Raw genomic sequence first — 16,383 nt, forward strand, 5'->3', positions numbered from 1 at the left:
AGGGCATAGTAGTGGACTCCATGTACTACCTTGTTCCAGTGAATGTTACTAACAAACTGGAATTTGGAGTTCGCCACAAAGAGCTATAGCAGTACCATTTTCACAGTGCGGAAGCTACGTTTCAAGCACTCCTGGACAGTCCTTGCAAGGATTATAAGATTTCATTGGATGGAGACAGCAACAAAACATGGATGCACATGTGACCTGTGATTGATTTCACAGTGACCTGTGATTGATTTCACAGTGACCTGTGCTGAATGAATTCTGTGAGTAAATATTGCTATATATATATAAGACTATTGATCCATTTAATAATGTACATTGTACACGTGAGCATAGTAACGTTACATCTGAAAGCAATTTGCATAGCTTCTATTCATGATTCGTGCATTTGAAGGTCAAGAAACAATCCTAGCTACAAAACAAATACATTGGTCATAGGTTTTCATTAATAAGCAACCTTGAAAATTGTGACATTAACACATTACATAAAAATTAGTATGAATTTTCATCTATTGTATAGGCAATGACAGCTGCTTTCACCCTCATAATAGTATACCACAGTGTATAAATAAAAGTAATTTCAAATGTTCAGTATGTGTAAATATTCACGGCTTATACTCAAATACACTATTGTTTTAAATAAAAAGTACAGTCACTCGTGTTTACTGTACATGTGCTACAAGTAGCTTTATACTTATACTATTAAGTTTGAGAGTACATGTTTCAGCTACACAATACATTTCCATGTCTGCAAGATGCACTGATTACTACTGTGATCATGGTACACCATTACCATTTTGTGTCCACTTTCACCTTCATGGACTATGTTGACAGCCACCAACATTACAGATGACGAAAAGTTGTAAGAGTATTTGCCTTGTATATGTAGTGGTACTGTATCCTGCAAAGGACTGACTTCCACAATACTAGCATTTTTATCATTGCTCTTGCAGAATGTAACGACATTACCATTGAGTATTGATAAAAAGCACTGGTCAATGTTAGACTCAAGCGAAGACACAAGTGCAGCTCTGCTAAATTCCATGAGATTAGTCTTGTATACATGAACTTGGTTGCCATATTTCAAGCTATAGTAGATATGGTTATTGACAGCAATGCATGACTGTAGTTGCAAGATAGCATTAGATGGTATATCTGGAGTTAAAAGTGCAGATTTCCAGCATTTATTATCATTTTTGGAGGGTGAATATATATATATTCTCAAGTGGCGTGCAGATTGGGGTGAATAAGTTAAAATGATGAGCTGATCTTTGTACTGTACAGTGAGACAGTTGTTTGGATTGACTGGATCTGAAAAGTCTGATGAAAGGATTTCTTTCCAATTAGGGAGATCACTTGAGATTTCAAGGAAGTATAGAGCATTTCGCTTTGACTCCTTGTCTGCAAGCAGTGTAATTTTTCCTTTGTACATCAAAATGGAGCACACACACTTTCGAGAAGAAAATTTAGTAAACATTTTTTCTTTGCCAGCTGAATCCCACTGACATAATGTCAAATTGTAACTTTTAAGTTTCTCACGAACCACTTTAGCAGAAGCTCTCATTCTACCATCAGTTGCAGTACTTTCCCAATACACAAAGTGTACGACACTATTATCAAAGATAGGTGGAATTTGTGATTGCTGGCAAGTGCATGGAGTATTTACTGTAATGTCAGAATGCCATAAATCATTTAGCACTGTAATATGGTGGTCTATAAGGTTTTCATGGCATGTGTCATATTCAAAAGATTCGGATGAGGCAGTGGCTGTTCCTTGGTTATCAACAATCTAAAATACATTACACACAGTAACAGCTAGTTTACAGATAATTATGGTATTTATGTACACTTTGTGTATAATTAGGTTTGAGGTTTCAGGGCCTTGTGCACATGGTGCTTGGACAACTGAAAAGAAAATCACTGAGGTTGTGTGATTGGATATAAAAGACCTTGTTTAGTTAACAAATCTGTCCTAAAAGCAAAAAAAAAAAAGAAATTTACTCTAATGCAGTAACAGAAGCAGCTCTTCACTTATGTATGCAGGTATCACTATGGTGAATAGTACGTATCTTAAAAAGCCAGTTGATATTATAATACTGTCCCTTTCTGTTATAACATGGATTTGCAGTTCATTGCTTATATACTAGCTATTAAAAAAATTAAAAATTTAGGGATTGGTATAATATACATGCTACAAAAGGTAAGGAAACAAGCTCAAAAATGTTACAGCTGAAATGAGAAATGATCCAGCAGTAAAAAGTAAGGAAAAACAAGATTAGATGACTACTTGCTAAAATGAGACACACTTTAATCCCTACTATTGGCTAGCATCTTTAAACAGTACCATCAAGTTAGCCAAAAGTAGGGATTAAGGTGTGTCTCATTTTAGCAAGTAGTCGTCTAATCTTGTTTCCTTACTTTTTACTGCTGGATCATTTTTCATTTCAGCTGTAACATTTTTGAGCTTGTTTTCTTACCTTTTGTAGCATGTATATAATACCAATCCCTACTTCCTTTTAAAATTTAAATTAAAAAAAAATTTTTAATAGCTAGTTTGTTTACTTTTTTGTCTAGCTAGCTAGCTATATTATACTCTTTCCACATAGTATAAATATCACTTGAAGCAACTTTCTTTTACCTTCGTATGCAATAAGCGCCTCTAAAATAATTATTGTCTTGTCTTTTAAAGCTATTACAGCAACTGTTAAAGGCTTCAGCTGCATTTCTAATGGCCTAAATGTTGATGATTTCACAGTAACACATCGCTGGAGAGCCCACCATTAAGAGTGGAACCCCGCTTTTAGAAGTCTGGATCCCAAGGTGTCAAAGACATTATTAGCTAGCTACCTTACAAAAAAGCTAAACTGGTAGTTAAGACTATATAAAATGACTACCCAGTGTTAATAAACGCTAGAGACAACTCCTTGGGTACTACACCTCGTCTTACACACACGTACTCACACTTCGTTAAAATCATGTGTTTGTATTGTAGCGCATGCCACAACTATTAGGCACTTCAACTATTAATTATCCTTCGAGAAGAACAAAGAAGTGAATGAATGATGAAAGCAAACAGCATGGTGCAGTGGACAGAACTTAATCAGAGCAACAGATTCATGAATCAGCCGTCATTACCTTGGTTGTCAGAAATTTCTTGAGCCGTACACCTAGCACTACCGGGTCTTACAGCAGGCAGGCTGGCAGACGAAATGTAGGTGAATTTCGAATTTTTTAAAACTTACTGTACATTGAAACATTCGACTTTTTGCTTTGTTTACCCAAGGTATAGCATCATTATAATTGTACTAATGCATTCCAGGTGTTTTTTTTGGGTAAAACTTATTGCAAGGCCGTTTTTTAAGGTGCGAAAATCCACAAAACCATATGATTTCTTACCAACCCCTACTATACAGTACTATCGTACTGTATGATATTATCTATATAAAGCTGAAAAGCTATCTGTCTGTCTGCTTCATGATGCTGCTAACTTGACAACCCAACCAAAGCACGTATCGACATGGGACTTTAACGAAATTAAGCACACATCATCTGGTAACTCCAAGTTTGGTATTACAAATCGCTACGTGCTTTCGTTTGCTCTCTACAGAGCGTTGAAGGCATTGGTGTAGAGGAAACTTGAGTTACATTCTTGTCAAAACAGTCAATGCATTAGCGCATAGAACTGTTAACCCATGCAATGTCCAGGGTACCATTCCTGCCCATGACAACTTCTTTTCTTCTCAGTGCCACCTTTTTGTGACACACTTTTTCATACATCAGCTATTGACAATGCTTACTCGGCAATCTGCATGTACATGATTAATATGTGAAAGGAAACGTTCACCATCTGGCTACATCACATTAATTGCAAGCTTCTACATGCATTCCATTGTCCACTACAGCACGTTGAAGGCCATGATGTAGAGAAAACTTCAACTGCATTTTCCATTGCTAACCACCCAATAACAGCTCAGCTGGTAAAGCACCTCCCTGAAGTTGTTGCAGTTACTGCTGTGTAGGGTGAGGGTTCAAATCTCACCAGTGACTAAACTTTGCTTTGTTCTTTTTTCCATTTTACGTATATACCTTCTCGGTGCATACGTTTTCTAACTCAACTTTTTTTTCTCATATATAGTATATTCATAGCATCCTGGTATCGCTTCACAGCATATGGACTGTTGGAAAAGTAGATTTACACAAAACAGCCAAGCTTATAAAAAGGGGTGCTTCAAAAATCCTGGGTGAAGGCCGCACCCTCTTTATACAACTTGTGTGGATTTCACTTCTTTTCGTATTTAAAATATACTAGTATTTTTAAAAAATTGTTAATTTTAAAATGAAGTAGGGATCTATGTAATAATAAGTAGTGAAACAAAAGATGAAAGATTGTATTACAGCATAGCTCGGTGGGAAAGTCCCTACTTTGGCATTGAGCAAAATTATAGCTAATGTGCCAAAGTAGGGACTTTCCCATGGAGCTATGCTGTAATACCATCATTTATCTCTTGTTTCACTACTTTTTATTGCATAGATCCCTACTTCATTTTTAAATTAACAATTTTTTAAAATACTAGTTTTTTGTTGTAGCAAAGCTAGTCACAGTGTAACTTGTGAGCTAGCTATTAAGTAACTGTACAGCTTATTGAAATATGTACTGTGCCAAAATTGGAAGCACATAGGCCCGTAATACGTAGCATGCATAGCTTACTTTTGATCCTAGTAGCAGTACATGGCGCTCATCTATGACCTGTCTCAGTATGATGGTCCGCGTTCTATTCACCTGGGCCGGAAGTTGTTCGAATTAACAGGCCCTTTCAGTTGTCTGGAGCTTAGTCTCGACTAACAGGATGAAGTAATACAATTTCCACTCGAGTACTATCAGTGTTGGGGCAATTACTTCTTAAAAGTAACTCATTACATATTACATGCAACTGAACTATTAAGTTACAGTTACATATTACCAATAAAATAAAGTAACTTCAATATTATTACATATTATAATATTACTTTGTGCCCACGCCTTAAGCTGTCACATGTGCAACTACCATGCACCTTATCATGCGACATGATTGCGTTGTTGGAAAATGTATAAATCTTGGCTATAAGTAAGAAGCTGGTGAATAAGCTTCATTCAGTAGGCTTTGTTACTTCATTGTGGCTAGGCATTACTCAGTGGATTACTAACAAGATTAGTAACTTTGTTACTTGTAGTAATAATATTACTTAATATTGGACTCGTTACAGTAACTTCATTACTTATGTAACGCATTACATTTGTAAGTAAAGTAACTTGCATTATATTATCTGTTTTTATAGCGTATTTCGTTATATTACTTAGTTACCACAAAAGTAATAATTATTACGTAACTTGTTACTCCCAACACTGACTATTATCCAATCATGCACTCACTGATCTCTCTGGTACTGAGTGGCTGAGTCAGTGTGTTCAGAGGAACAAGCCGTCGAGTATCAGTCCGTCTATTAAGCAACAATCTCTTCATCAATTGCAGTCCAGGCTTGGCAAAAGTCGAAGTGACAACTCAGCAGCCTTACTGTTTCACATGCAACACTTGAAATTATAAGCGCCCCACTCTTTAAGCAACATAAGCGCTTTCTGAAATAATTTTGTGGTGTCTACAGAAAGGTGTTGATACAGAAAATTAATGCCTCAGTATGGTTTCGATGATTGAAGAAGAGACAACCAACCTGATTGAAGATGAAAGGAAAGACAAGGCGCACAGGGCGTACACTTGTCAGAACCCCAAAAGGCACATTCCAACAGTGAGTTTGTTGTTGTGGTGTAAACTGGTGACCATGTGCTGCTTTGTTTGGGCTCTAGGCTTGCGACTGTGGTCAGTGAGTGAGACGAAATTTCAAGTTTTGGAGATCTTTTTAAAATTCTATATCCAGTCACCAGTAAATGTTTTCTTGTTTTTAAATGCTGTAGTTCATGTTAGATGGACTAATATTATTCCGTAAAGGTGATTTATGTGGCGTAAGATGTCTCTAGGATAATTTTTAAAGGCAGCATTTTAGGTGGCGCGCATCATTTTCAGGGGAAACCCTACTTAAACAGTACTACCGTACTGTTTCATATCCCAAAGCTAACCATAAACTGGCTTTGAGGTTTGTTTTTATTTACACAAATCATTGTTCTTTTTATGCAAGACAAACTAGTGCTCTACCAATACAGAAAATACCTACCAATCCGATATCAAAGCCAATTTATACTTGTTCATATGAAGTTGTATTATAGTGCCTGTATTATTTATTTGTAATAGTGTGTTGTAACAAAGTAAATACCTTCCAAACTAGGTATATATGATTGTACTATTGATCTAATTAACAGTTAATAATATGTATTTGCACACATACCACACCTTTATATGTACGTTTACACTGACTTGTCGAGTTCTGTACATTACATTATAATTATCATACAGTATGATAGTACTGTATAGTAGGGACATTGAAGGTGTGGGGGCGATCCGTGATATAACATAACCCAAAAACCTGCCGCGACTTTTACTCACAACGACATGACAGTATTGGTAAAACCAAGCCCAAAAGTGTCTTCAGATCAACCTGAAATGTTTCTGTCAAGTTGCTACGGAATGTTTTTTTTAAATTTAGTCAACGGAATTTTTTACTGCCTGCCTACCTGATGCCTTCAGTCAAGCATAACGGAAACTGGCTACAGCTACAGCCCTAATTCTTTTGCAGAAATGTTTCTAGCTCGCTTAAGAAATAACCTTTGGTATATTGATAACATACAATACTTGCGCTATTGTTTTACCTTTTGTCCTTCTTTACCATGGCCATCAGTCAAGGTTCTACCGCTGAGTGTTAATAGACTACAGTACAGCTTCCATCTACCAGTGTATATTGCATCACACTATTCAAATGCACGTGGTTGCCGGTTGCATCAAACTATTTAAACACACGTGTACGTGACTCACTGTTGATATCGACCAGTGACAGCAACTCGAGGTGAACTATATAGCAATGTGTAAGTCAATAAATATAGTTTATTTAGTTGCAATGCTAAACCGAGTCAGGTCATCCAGGTCCCGCTTTACAGATTATTTGGGTCTGATCCCATGTGCTAAATTAAATGTGGATGTGTTACTACATACATGTCATAGCGTAGCCCTACTTCTTTCGTGAGCCATGCCCACTTACGTAAATTACTGTCTGTAGACATATGGTAGCCACGCCCATTCATCAGTCTGTAGGTATACACGGATCCACGTCCATTATTGTCTGCAGTAGAGTCACGCCCACTGATCAGTTGTTATTATATGAGTCATAATCTAGTATAATAGTGCTGTGATTAACTCTTAAAATATTGTGACTGGTTTTGTGAAAAGCAGGCTATTTAGTGGTGTGCTGCACTCAATGCACAGTCACTTCCTATTGTTTTGCAGTGTTTGGACATTACATACTACTCCAATCCAGTACTTTTTATTGCAGCACTATACATTGTCCCTACTCTAATTTAAAATTCCTAATTCTTTCTTATACTTTTTCTATTAGGATTTTGCAGTGACCGTTCTATTAGAGTATCTTGATTTCATGTAAGACATGATAAGTTACAGCTGCTCATTTTTTATTATGATTTCCAACCTGTTGTGTCACAAGTTTTATTAGCATAGCACTTATTATGCGATTGGCGCTAGTAGGTCTTAATAGTAGTATACTACCCCTCCGATCTTTACAAAAATGGCTATAATATTGGCTGGAATACCAGAGAAGTTGAGATAGTATTGTATCACAGAGTTTATTTGATTATTTTCTAATTTTGTGAGGGTCTCTAATAGAACACGCGTAGAATTTTATAGATTTTCCCATTGGTAGATGAAATTATGAACTGTAATACATAGGTTCTAGCTAGGATTTTCATATATAAAGATGAACAGCAGTGATAGCAGTGGCTCAGTGATTAAGAATTTGGGTGTTCAGTATGGAGGTCCCTGGTTCGAACACTGGCTGCTAACTTTTTTCAATATCTTTCATGCAATTTTTTTGCCCTACGGTGACTGTTCTATTAGAGTATTTTGACACTGTGATTTACGGTTGTTTGATTTTTGCCTTGTAACTCTATAGCTGTCACTGTGATATCTTTTAACTACAACAGGTTTGAACTATGATGGTTAACCTATATGCATACCGATTTTCACCAAGTTATCGTCCATAACTGTATGTAATTGTGCTGCAACACGTTGCTAAAGTGTACCAAAGCTCAAGAAAATCAGGTTACACATTTGCATTTTATACTGAATGGTTTTTGTAAAGTGTGTGAAAAAAGAATAATCTAGCTCCCCCAAGCCTCCTAAATGAAGAAGGGAAAAAAAGAAATTAAGCCAGATTTTGAAGGTTCATATTTCACGATTGCACTATGCAACCTTGCTCAAATTTGGTATGTGGGGTTCTGAAGGTGGGGGAGGGCATTTGTAGAATAAATGATTCCAATTCGAGAAGGGAGCATGGAGCTACACATGCATGGAAGTCACGTTTTGTTTCTTCTTGTAAATATACTCACAGTGTGGCGTGCCGGCTTTCTTTTTGTCTGCGTGTTTGTCCCGTGTGTTCTATTAGGGTAAGTACCTTTACTTTGTAACTCCAATTCTTTGTGATGTTAACTACTTGCCTAAATTATAAAAATAATTAGCCAGGAAGTGTGCACCAGTGTGTTAAGTCAAACCTTTGCCTGCAGTATAACTACAACAAATAATACTGCTTTAAATACTCTTTGTTGACCACATTAGTACAGTGCCTGCATGATAGGAAGCACCTTATAATTTTCACATGTCTTGATAATTACTGATTTAGATAACATGCAATTCTGCTGTTTAGTTTACCCGCATGTTAGCATGTTAACCATTAGGCTTGCATGATAGTGGAATTTGGTTCATGCAAAAAAATAATTTTATTACCGTGTATGTTATTTTAGGACGGATCTTAGGCAAAGCCCTCATCCCAATGCATTATTGTGGTCAATGTGGAATGTGAAATGGTCCTGCACGTAGGGCAGGTACCAATACTAGTTTAGGATAACAGCCAGCAGATAGCTATGTGTGAGAATCAGTGATATCCTCTTGGCAAATTTTGAGAGATTCTAAGAAATAGTTGTAACACGGGCATGAGGGCTTTGCCTAACATGTACAGCCCGAGGGCAGAGGGCATACATATCAGGCATAAGCCTGAATACCTCGTGTTATAGCTAATATGTAACACTTCCCCTCCATATCAGGCTAATAGCCTGAAGCGTGGGTGAGTAATCACCCAAGCCAATACGAGTGCAACCACTGGATGTATTATACATCCAAGCCTAAAGAGTTCAACTACAGGTCAGCAGCTGGATATGTTTGGATATGATAAATGGACAAATCCTGAAGAATTTCGGTTGCACAATATTAATGCTTTAATCAGTACTATTGAATCATTTATAGAATAGTTAGAGTTAACTAAAGACCTAGATGGGTAAGTTTGCTGGTAGAGTGGTTACTTCGTGTAGAGTGGTAGTTCCATGATGGGGTATGGTCCATATTCAAAAACATGCTGAAACATTTGGTGAATAAACTATACATAGCACTATATATAGTTATCATGTAGCGGGGATAACAAAACATTTTCCATCTGAGTAGTTTTCATGGCCAAATCCAAGCCATGCATACTAATTACATGAGTATTAATTGATTCCCACAATCGATTTTTGCTTCAGTGTTGTAGCCCGGATTACATTCAAATGTAGCCTGGGAAGTCGCCAACTGGACAACATTGCAAATGTAGCTTGGGCAGCTCCTTTGATCTGAGGCATGCTTGTCTATTGCTGGAAATTGAAAAATCAGCCTATTATACTACAGGTAGCATTATGGTCCCTACTTTACATGATTACATAAAAACTGCACAGTGGTCTGGGGTTGTGGGTGGGTAGTACTAGTATGTGTGAAAAGTATGAAATGGTTTATAGCAAGGTGAATTTTTATTCTATGGGTGATTTACTATTCCATGCCACCAGAAGGTGATTACTATCCACATTAGTGGGTCATCAAGGTCAGCAATACTGACCCAGTTTCAACCTTAGCACCATGTCAGATTTTTGCACATCTAGTCACATTTGCTTAGCTATATATGTAGTGGTTAGTCTAATGTGCTATAGCTACATACCTCTTTTGATCCAAGTAAAAATGATGCATTAGTACCACTGTTTCTGCTAACGCCTGTAGTAGTGGACGGACGTGGTGGTTTGGTACAATGATGGCGAGCTTTATCAACTTCAGCAATATTACCCTCACTTTTAGCCTGTAGCGTTGTGGCTTGTGAAGATTTCCTTGATTGTACAGAAAAAGAAGCCTCACTAGTACTAGCGGTTGATGAGCCATCAGCATCATATTGGCTTTGTCTTGAACGAGAGCTCATAGATGATGAGTCAAGTGTAGAAGAACTTGGGTACCCTGATGTTGGCTGGACTTCACGCCGATTCATAAGAACACTGACATTCTTTTCTAAACTATCTATTCTCACTGTAAGTTTGCGAGTTGAATCCTGTACCTCATCCTGCACACTCTGTACTCGATCATGTAATCGTTTTTCAGTGGCTTCTAAAGCATTTAGAATTCTAGTTTCACTTGCGGTGCTAACACCGGTGGTAGATGCTCCAAAACTGCTGGTGCTGTTATTACGGGAAACGTTCGGACTTGATTTTCGTGATTCACTGACAGTTTCACTTTGCTGTGAGGTGGACGAATTGACGTCCTGATCTGCATCCCCAGTGACCCGCTGTAGTGATGACGATGGCGAACTGTTAGTCCTGGTGTTTGGAAACGGCCAGTTTTTGTCAGCCTGTGACAATTTGTCGTATAGATCTTCGTGCCCCAAGTGTTGGTTTTCTTCGTACAAAGCCTCTAAGAATTTAGAAAATGCAGTTGAACCTTTCGTTTTTAGGATGCGCAAAAATTCATCGTTTTTGTCCAGCGTCGATCTATTTGCTTGCCTTAGCTGCTCATCTTCTTCAGCTGTTACCAGTCGCTTTTGTAAAAGATGAGGCAGCAGATACGTCAAATTCAGTGTCTTTTTAAGGACCTTCGCGAAATCTGTCAATATTTGATCGTGCCTTGCCTCCATCCCTTCGATAAAGCCAGCAAAAGGTAGCTAACAAAGGTTTAAGTGATGTATTCTACTGTTTGCATAACTCCGCCACACTTGATGAAAGCACGCACGTACAGTTGAGCCGAGTTGAGCTTGCACGAAAAGTGGCGTGATTGTGAATAGCACGTGAGCACAAGCTACACCCCTTCTAACAAACCACTTGAGTGGTAGAGTTCACCGGGTCAAGCGTGATCGAGTACTCAGAGTGGAGGGGAATGAAAGGTGGTATTCCACAAGGAAGCACATTGGGGCCATTATTATTCTTGATTTACATGAATGATTTACCTTTACAGATCACAGATCAGGTGTTAGTATATAGTACAATCAGTATGCTGACACAACATTGATATGTAGTGGTTCTGATCCTTCTGTTTCGGCTGCATCTATGAATACACAGTTGCACCTGATACACAACTGGATTACTATCAGTAAGATGTAATGTGAGGTGTAATGTGGTTTAAAGATGGTTCTAAAAAGTCGTCAAAACATACAAGTATCTCAGTAAATGGTACCACACTGAAATCCGTGGATAAACAGAAGCATTTAGGTGTTACCTTTGATCATAAGTTATCATGGACTCATCATGTATCCCAGGTGTGTAAGAAAATGTCATATTATCTTTGTCTAATCAATAGTCATAAGCATTGCCTAAACTCAGATCTGTTGAAGTTACTGCTAGACTCCTTAGTTCTTTCTCATCTGTATTACGCTCTCCCAGTGTGGGGCCCTCCACTAACTCACCAGTCCTTACAGAGGCTGAAACGTATGCAGAACAGAGCAGTATGACTGTCGTATATGCAAACAGCTGTCCAAGTTTGATCATGTATCAGACAGTATCACAATAACTCTGAACTCAATCAGTTGCCGTTTAGGAACTCATTCAATTTCAGGCTTGCTGTTTAATGTATCGCCAGTATCACCAGTCCAAATGTATCTTCTTGTCACCTCCAATTAGATTTAGTCGTTGTCACTCTCAGTACAACACCAGAGTGAAAGACTATTTTGTTAACCCTGAGAGATTTTGCCACACTTTTTCCAAGAATTTCTTCCGTTCTAGAGCTTCTCAATGGTGGAATAATATGTCATCATCTTTCCATTATCTGATCAAGGACCTCCATTATCAGAAGTTTCGTCAGGATCACCATTTGTATTTACTAAATAATATGTGACCTGGATTGTAAGAATCATTTGTTTTTGTACTTTTCCATTGTGTTTTCTGGTTTTGTAGTTGTGCTGGTCTTTGTATTCTGATGTGTTAATGTCTCGTTTTTGTACTATATAACTGTTTGTACCACTCCTGCAAAGAAGAACAGCTCAAGCTGATTTCATAGAGTTTAAACAATAAATCAAATCAGATAATATGCACTATTTTGGTCCCGAGATTGTGTTGTTAATTTTCATTTTTTCATGGCATGTTTTGTTGTTAAATGTCCTTTTAACTATTGTCAACTGAAAAAAAAATTAAGTGTTCCAAAACTGAAATAATAATAAAAAAATTGCAATACCTTGTTGCTATTATATGATATTCAGTTTGTTGTGTTGGAAAAATGGTAGAGTACGAATCCTACTGATACAAAATGACTGGGGAATTACCTTCATGAATAGGTAATCAAATGGCTCATGCAATATGTGACTGGATCTGTGAAAACCGGTCTTATCGCCCAAGACAGGAAGTTTGATTTTTTCACACAAAACATAATGAATGCCGGCACTATCAAATTCCACTGTCACAATCGATCAGAGTAAAGTGGTCTGCTTTTGCTAGCTGCTTTTTTCAAGCACAGTGGCAAGCCGTACGACTGTTCTAGGGTCTTGATGGAGCCCTTGCCAACCAGGAGATGGCTGTGTGTGTGGCTGTACAGTGTGGTGGTATTGGACAGTGACCTGTACTGTAAATTTCCTTTCATTTTGGTCAGTTTTGATCCATAACTTAATTGGCCTAATTCATCCAGAAACGTTCCTCTTCAATATTTTTAAACAACATCTTGCCTGCCTTCCAGGCCCCCCGCCTCTTTTGGAGCTCGCCTGATACAAAGATCTAAAACCTATGCTAGCAGGAGTATATTATCTATGGATATATGAACTAAACGGCAAAGCACCCATGTTTTCATGGGACCTAATTCCTAATTCCAAATGTTCAACTTTACAGTTGGAGCTTAAGAATTCAGTCTGTGCTATGTTTGGGGATGACGACATTGTTGTAGCAGACATTCTAAATCAATCAACAAAGCAAATGTCTAGTCGTATGGTGCTCCATTTATTTTCCCCGTCAAGAAGATCACTTGCTAGATCAGGAAACATTGGAAGATGGCTTATTTGTAACTGGATCCTGCTGATGGCCAATATCAAATCCAGTTATGTGTTGTAATTTCACATTTTGTGTACTGCGGTGTGTGAACAGGTGTTACCATCTACAAGGTTGATCTCACCCCATTGCACAACATACCACTAAAGAAACTGGTGAAGGATGCCTGCTTTGCTATTAGAGCAGTTGATCAAGCCTCTTTACAAAGTTTCCACCTCTCCTTATGCAACAAAAATCTGATTAGCATTGCCTCTTATATTGCAAATGACAATACCTCTATAGAAGTTGGGCAACATCCAGATCATTTATCCTCACCATCACAGATTTGTCGCTATGATTTCCAATTTGCTATGAATGTACTAACAGCCACAACTGCAAGTATTGCAAATACTCTTCTTATCCTTTACCACCACAATGAGGTGAATAAGTGTTATTTGCAGAAAATATCTATGGTGTCAAACTAAAATATTTTTATAATCAAGTGTGTGGCAATATGCACGGCATTCACTTATTAGTTACATATATTATATGTATGCGGATTGTTTATTTATACATGATTAAGTGTAATGCATACATACTTAAACTATATTAAATTTTGTAAACATGCATGGGTTGAGCTAGTTCACAAACTTCGCATAATACATTGTTAATTGCTACTATGACTATTACAATGTTTTTGTAGCTACATAATATGTAATACATTGCTATATTATTATATATACAGGGTACATGCAGTTGAATACACACATGATCACATGCTGCAAAGGTCTTGGCAATGCCTAGTGCCATACACAACTGATGCGTTTAGCTAGTAATGGGATAGCATTACTGAGCTAATAGTTAACAATAATTATTAATGTGGTCTGCATATATAAAAAGTGTGGTATGTGAGATGGCATGATATGCATTTACAATTACAGAAAAAAAATTTTTTGTTTTAATATTCGGTTTATAATGAATAACATTCTTTGGGCACATTTATGGGATACATCATCAAAGCAGACACGTATCTTCGCCATTACCAGTGTCCCTGCCATCAGTAAATCCCATTGTAGATCAGCTTGAAGCTCTAATCATATCTTCCCACCAATAGTGACCTGTTGCATTTGCTTTCTTGTACAACAGATCATAAGGTCACCAAAGAAACTGTCCATGCTTATGTATTTGCCAACAAACAATGGAAAAATAAAAATATTTTAACTTACGTTATATTCCCACCTAGTTACAGGAGGACTTGGCTATATCCTTTCTGTCAGGTCAACCAACAGCCAGATATACAGTTTTCCAAGGTGGAAATCTACATACTAAAAGATATGTCTTCTTGGGAACTGGTTCCTCAATGATACAGTGTATGTTAAAACAGTTTGATCTCTACAACTGCCAGTGTGTTTGTTCCATGCACCACATCATCCTAGCCTCCATCTATACACCAAACCAGTATTGTGTCCTATGTACACAACTATAACTCATCTCAGCGGACCAGCCACTGCATCTCATACAAGCTGCAGTCTTGTACTATTGTCCAATCACTTCAACTGTACTGTAGTTTGCTTTGTGTAGAAGAAATGGCCTAAAAACTGTGGAACTACACCAAGTTAGACTTGACAAAACATCTTTGGGGGATTGCAGATGAATAAGAATAGGGGTGCAAGTCGCAGGCATCATGAGCAAGGTGTCTGATCAGGGGAGAAGAGCCCCAAAGTCAGCCCGAGCAATCCAACTGGACAATCCCTTTGGATAAAAGGAGAGTTTAATTTTTTTTTATTCACACTAAAGTAACAAGGTGATGCATGATTATGAATGGGATTGATAACACAAGAAATAAGTCTAGTACTCTTGAACTAAGTGCACTGAATAATGCTTCAGACCAATTCTTATTCATCACTGAGCTGTTAAGTGTGCTACTAGTATGTTGTGCCACTTTCAACAACCATGTGCTAATTGTTTATATGATAGCAAGTTCACCAAGTACCTTTCTTACAACAAATTTGTATTTATTTGCTCTAATGCTCTTTGTGGTTAATACTTGTGTTTTTTTTTTGTTTTTTTTCTGCTTCTTCAGTGTATCTTCTTCACTTGTATAATAATTGTGTTTTTGCAATGGGGCATGTGGGCACTTAAAAATTTGCCTACTTTTTCAAATTTCATGACTTGTAACTTCTTGTGGCATCATGCTATTGCCATGCAATTTCAATCCTTATTGAACATTAAATTAACTAGTTACAGAATGTAAAATTATTCTATTCCCATAATTGAGATATGACTGTCATGTGGTGGAGTATGCCCTATTATTGCAGGCCCAGTTACATGCATATTATTTGTTACAAAGCCATATTATGCGTACTGTATTTGTATTCCCCTAGTAATGATGAATTAGAAATAATAAAATATAAATCTGCATTCAGGAGCTTATGCAGTTGCATGCATCATTGCATGAATATCAGCGCTAGCTGTAAATTGCTATGTATGATAAATGATACAAGAGGAAATTACAACAATACCCACTGAATAATGTTAGCAAACAATTGTACCACAACCCAAAACTGTTGTACTGCAAAACACTAACAACACTTCATTACTATAAACACAACTATTATTATATACACCATGAAGACGTGAACTCATTATGAAATTGGCATTCGTTTATAAATTAGCACTCAGGACTATATATAATATATATGCAGAGCTTGGTTTGTGGTATTTTATGTGCTTACTTGTTGGAAACATCTACACCATAAAGAGAGTGCATCTTTGTGCATGTACAGAAAAGCCATGTAAGTTAATACATAAATTTTGTACTTGATTATTAACACTATTAGAGAGCACTTGAATACTTAATTTCCAATGATATAGTTTCTCAGGCCTATTGGCATTATTGAATAATAGTGGTTATATGCAACATAGATAGTAATAGTGCATGTACT

At 37.2% G+C, this 16,383-nt stretch overlaps 1 protein-coding gene across 1 annotated transcript; it reads right to left on the reverse strand.

Moving 5' to 3' along the window:
* Nucleotides 1–559: 559 nt before the first annotated feature.
* On the reverse strand, nt 560–11,255 carry LOC136260847 (uncharacterized). Its single transcript, XM_066054732.1, has 2 exons — nt 10,174–11,255; nt 560–1,792 (listed from the first exon to the last, which is right to left on the reverse strand). The coding sequence occupies exons 1-2, from the start codon at nt 11,128–11,130 to the stop codon at nt 731–733; spliced, it is 2,019 nt and encodes a 672-aa protein (XP_065910804.1). The 5' UTR covers nt 11,131–11,255; the 3' UTR covers nt 560–730.
* Between the last annotated feature and the right edge of the window lie 5,128 nt (nt 11,256–16,383).

Source organism: Dysidea avara, chromosome 7, assembly GCF_963678975.1.
Source record: "Dysidea avara chromosome 7, odDysAvar1.4, whole genome shotgun sequence".
Classification (NCBI taxonomy): domain Eukaryota; kingdom Metazoa; phylum Porifera; class Demospongiae; order Dictyoceratida; family Dysideidae; genus Dysidea; species Dysidea avara.

Coding starts and splice junctions, on each gene's coding strand:
- LOC136260847 (XM_066054732.1), bottom strand. CDS start 11,130: ATGGAGGCAAGGCACGATCAAATATTGACAGATTTCGCGAAGGTCCTT. Junction 1,793..10,173: donor TTTTACTTGGATCAAAAGAG/GTATGTAGCTAT, acceptor AATGTATTTTAG/ATTGTTGATAACCAAGGAAC.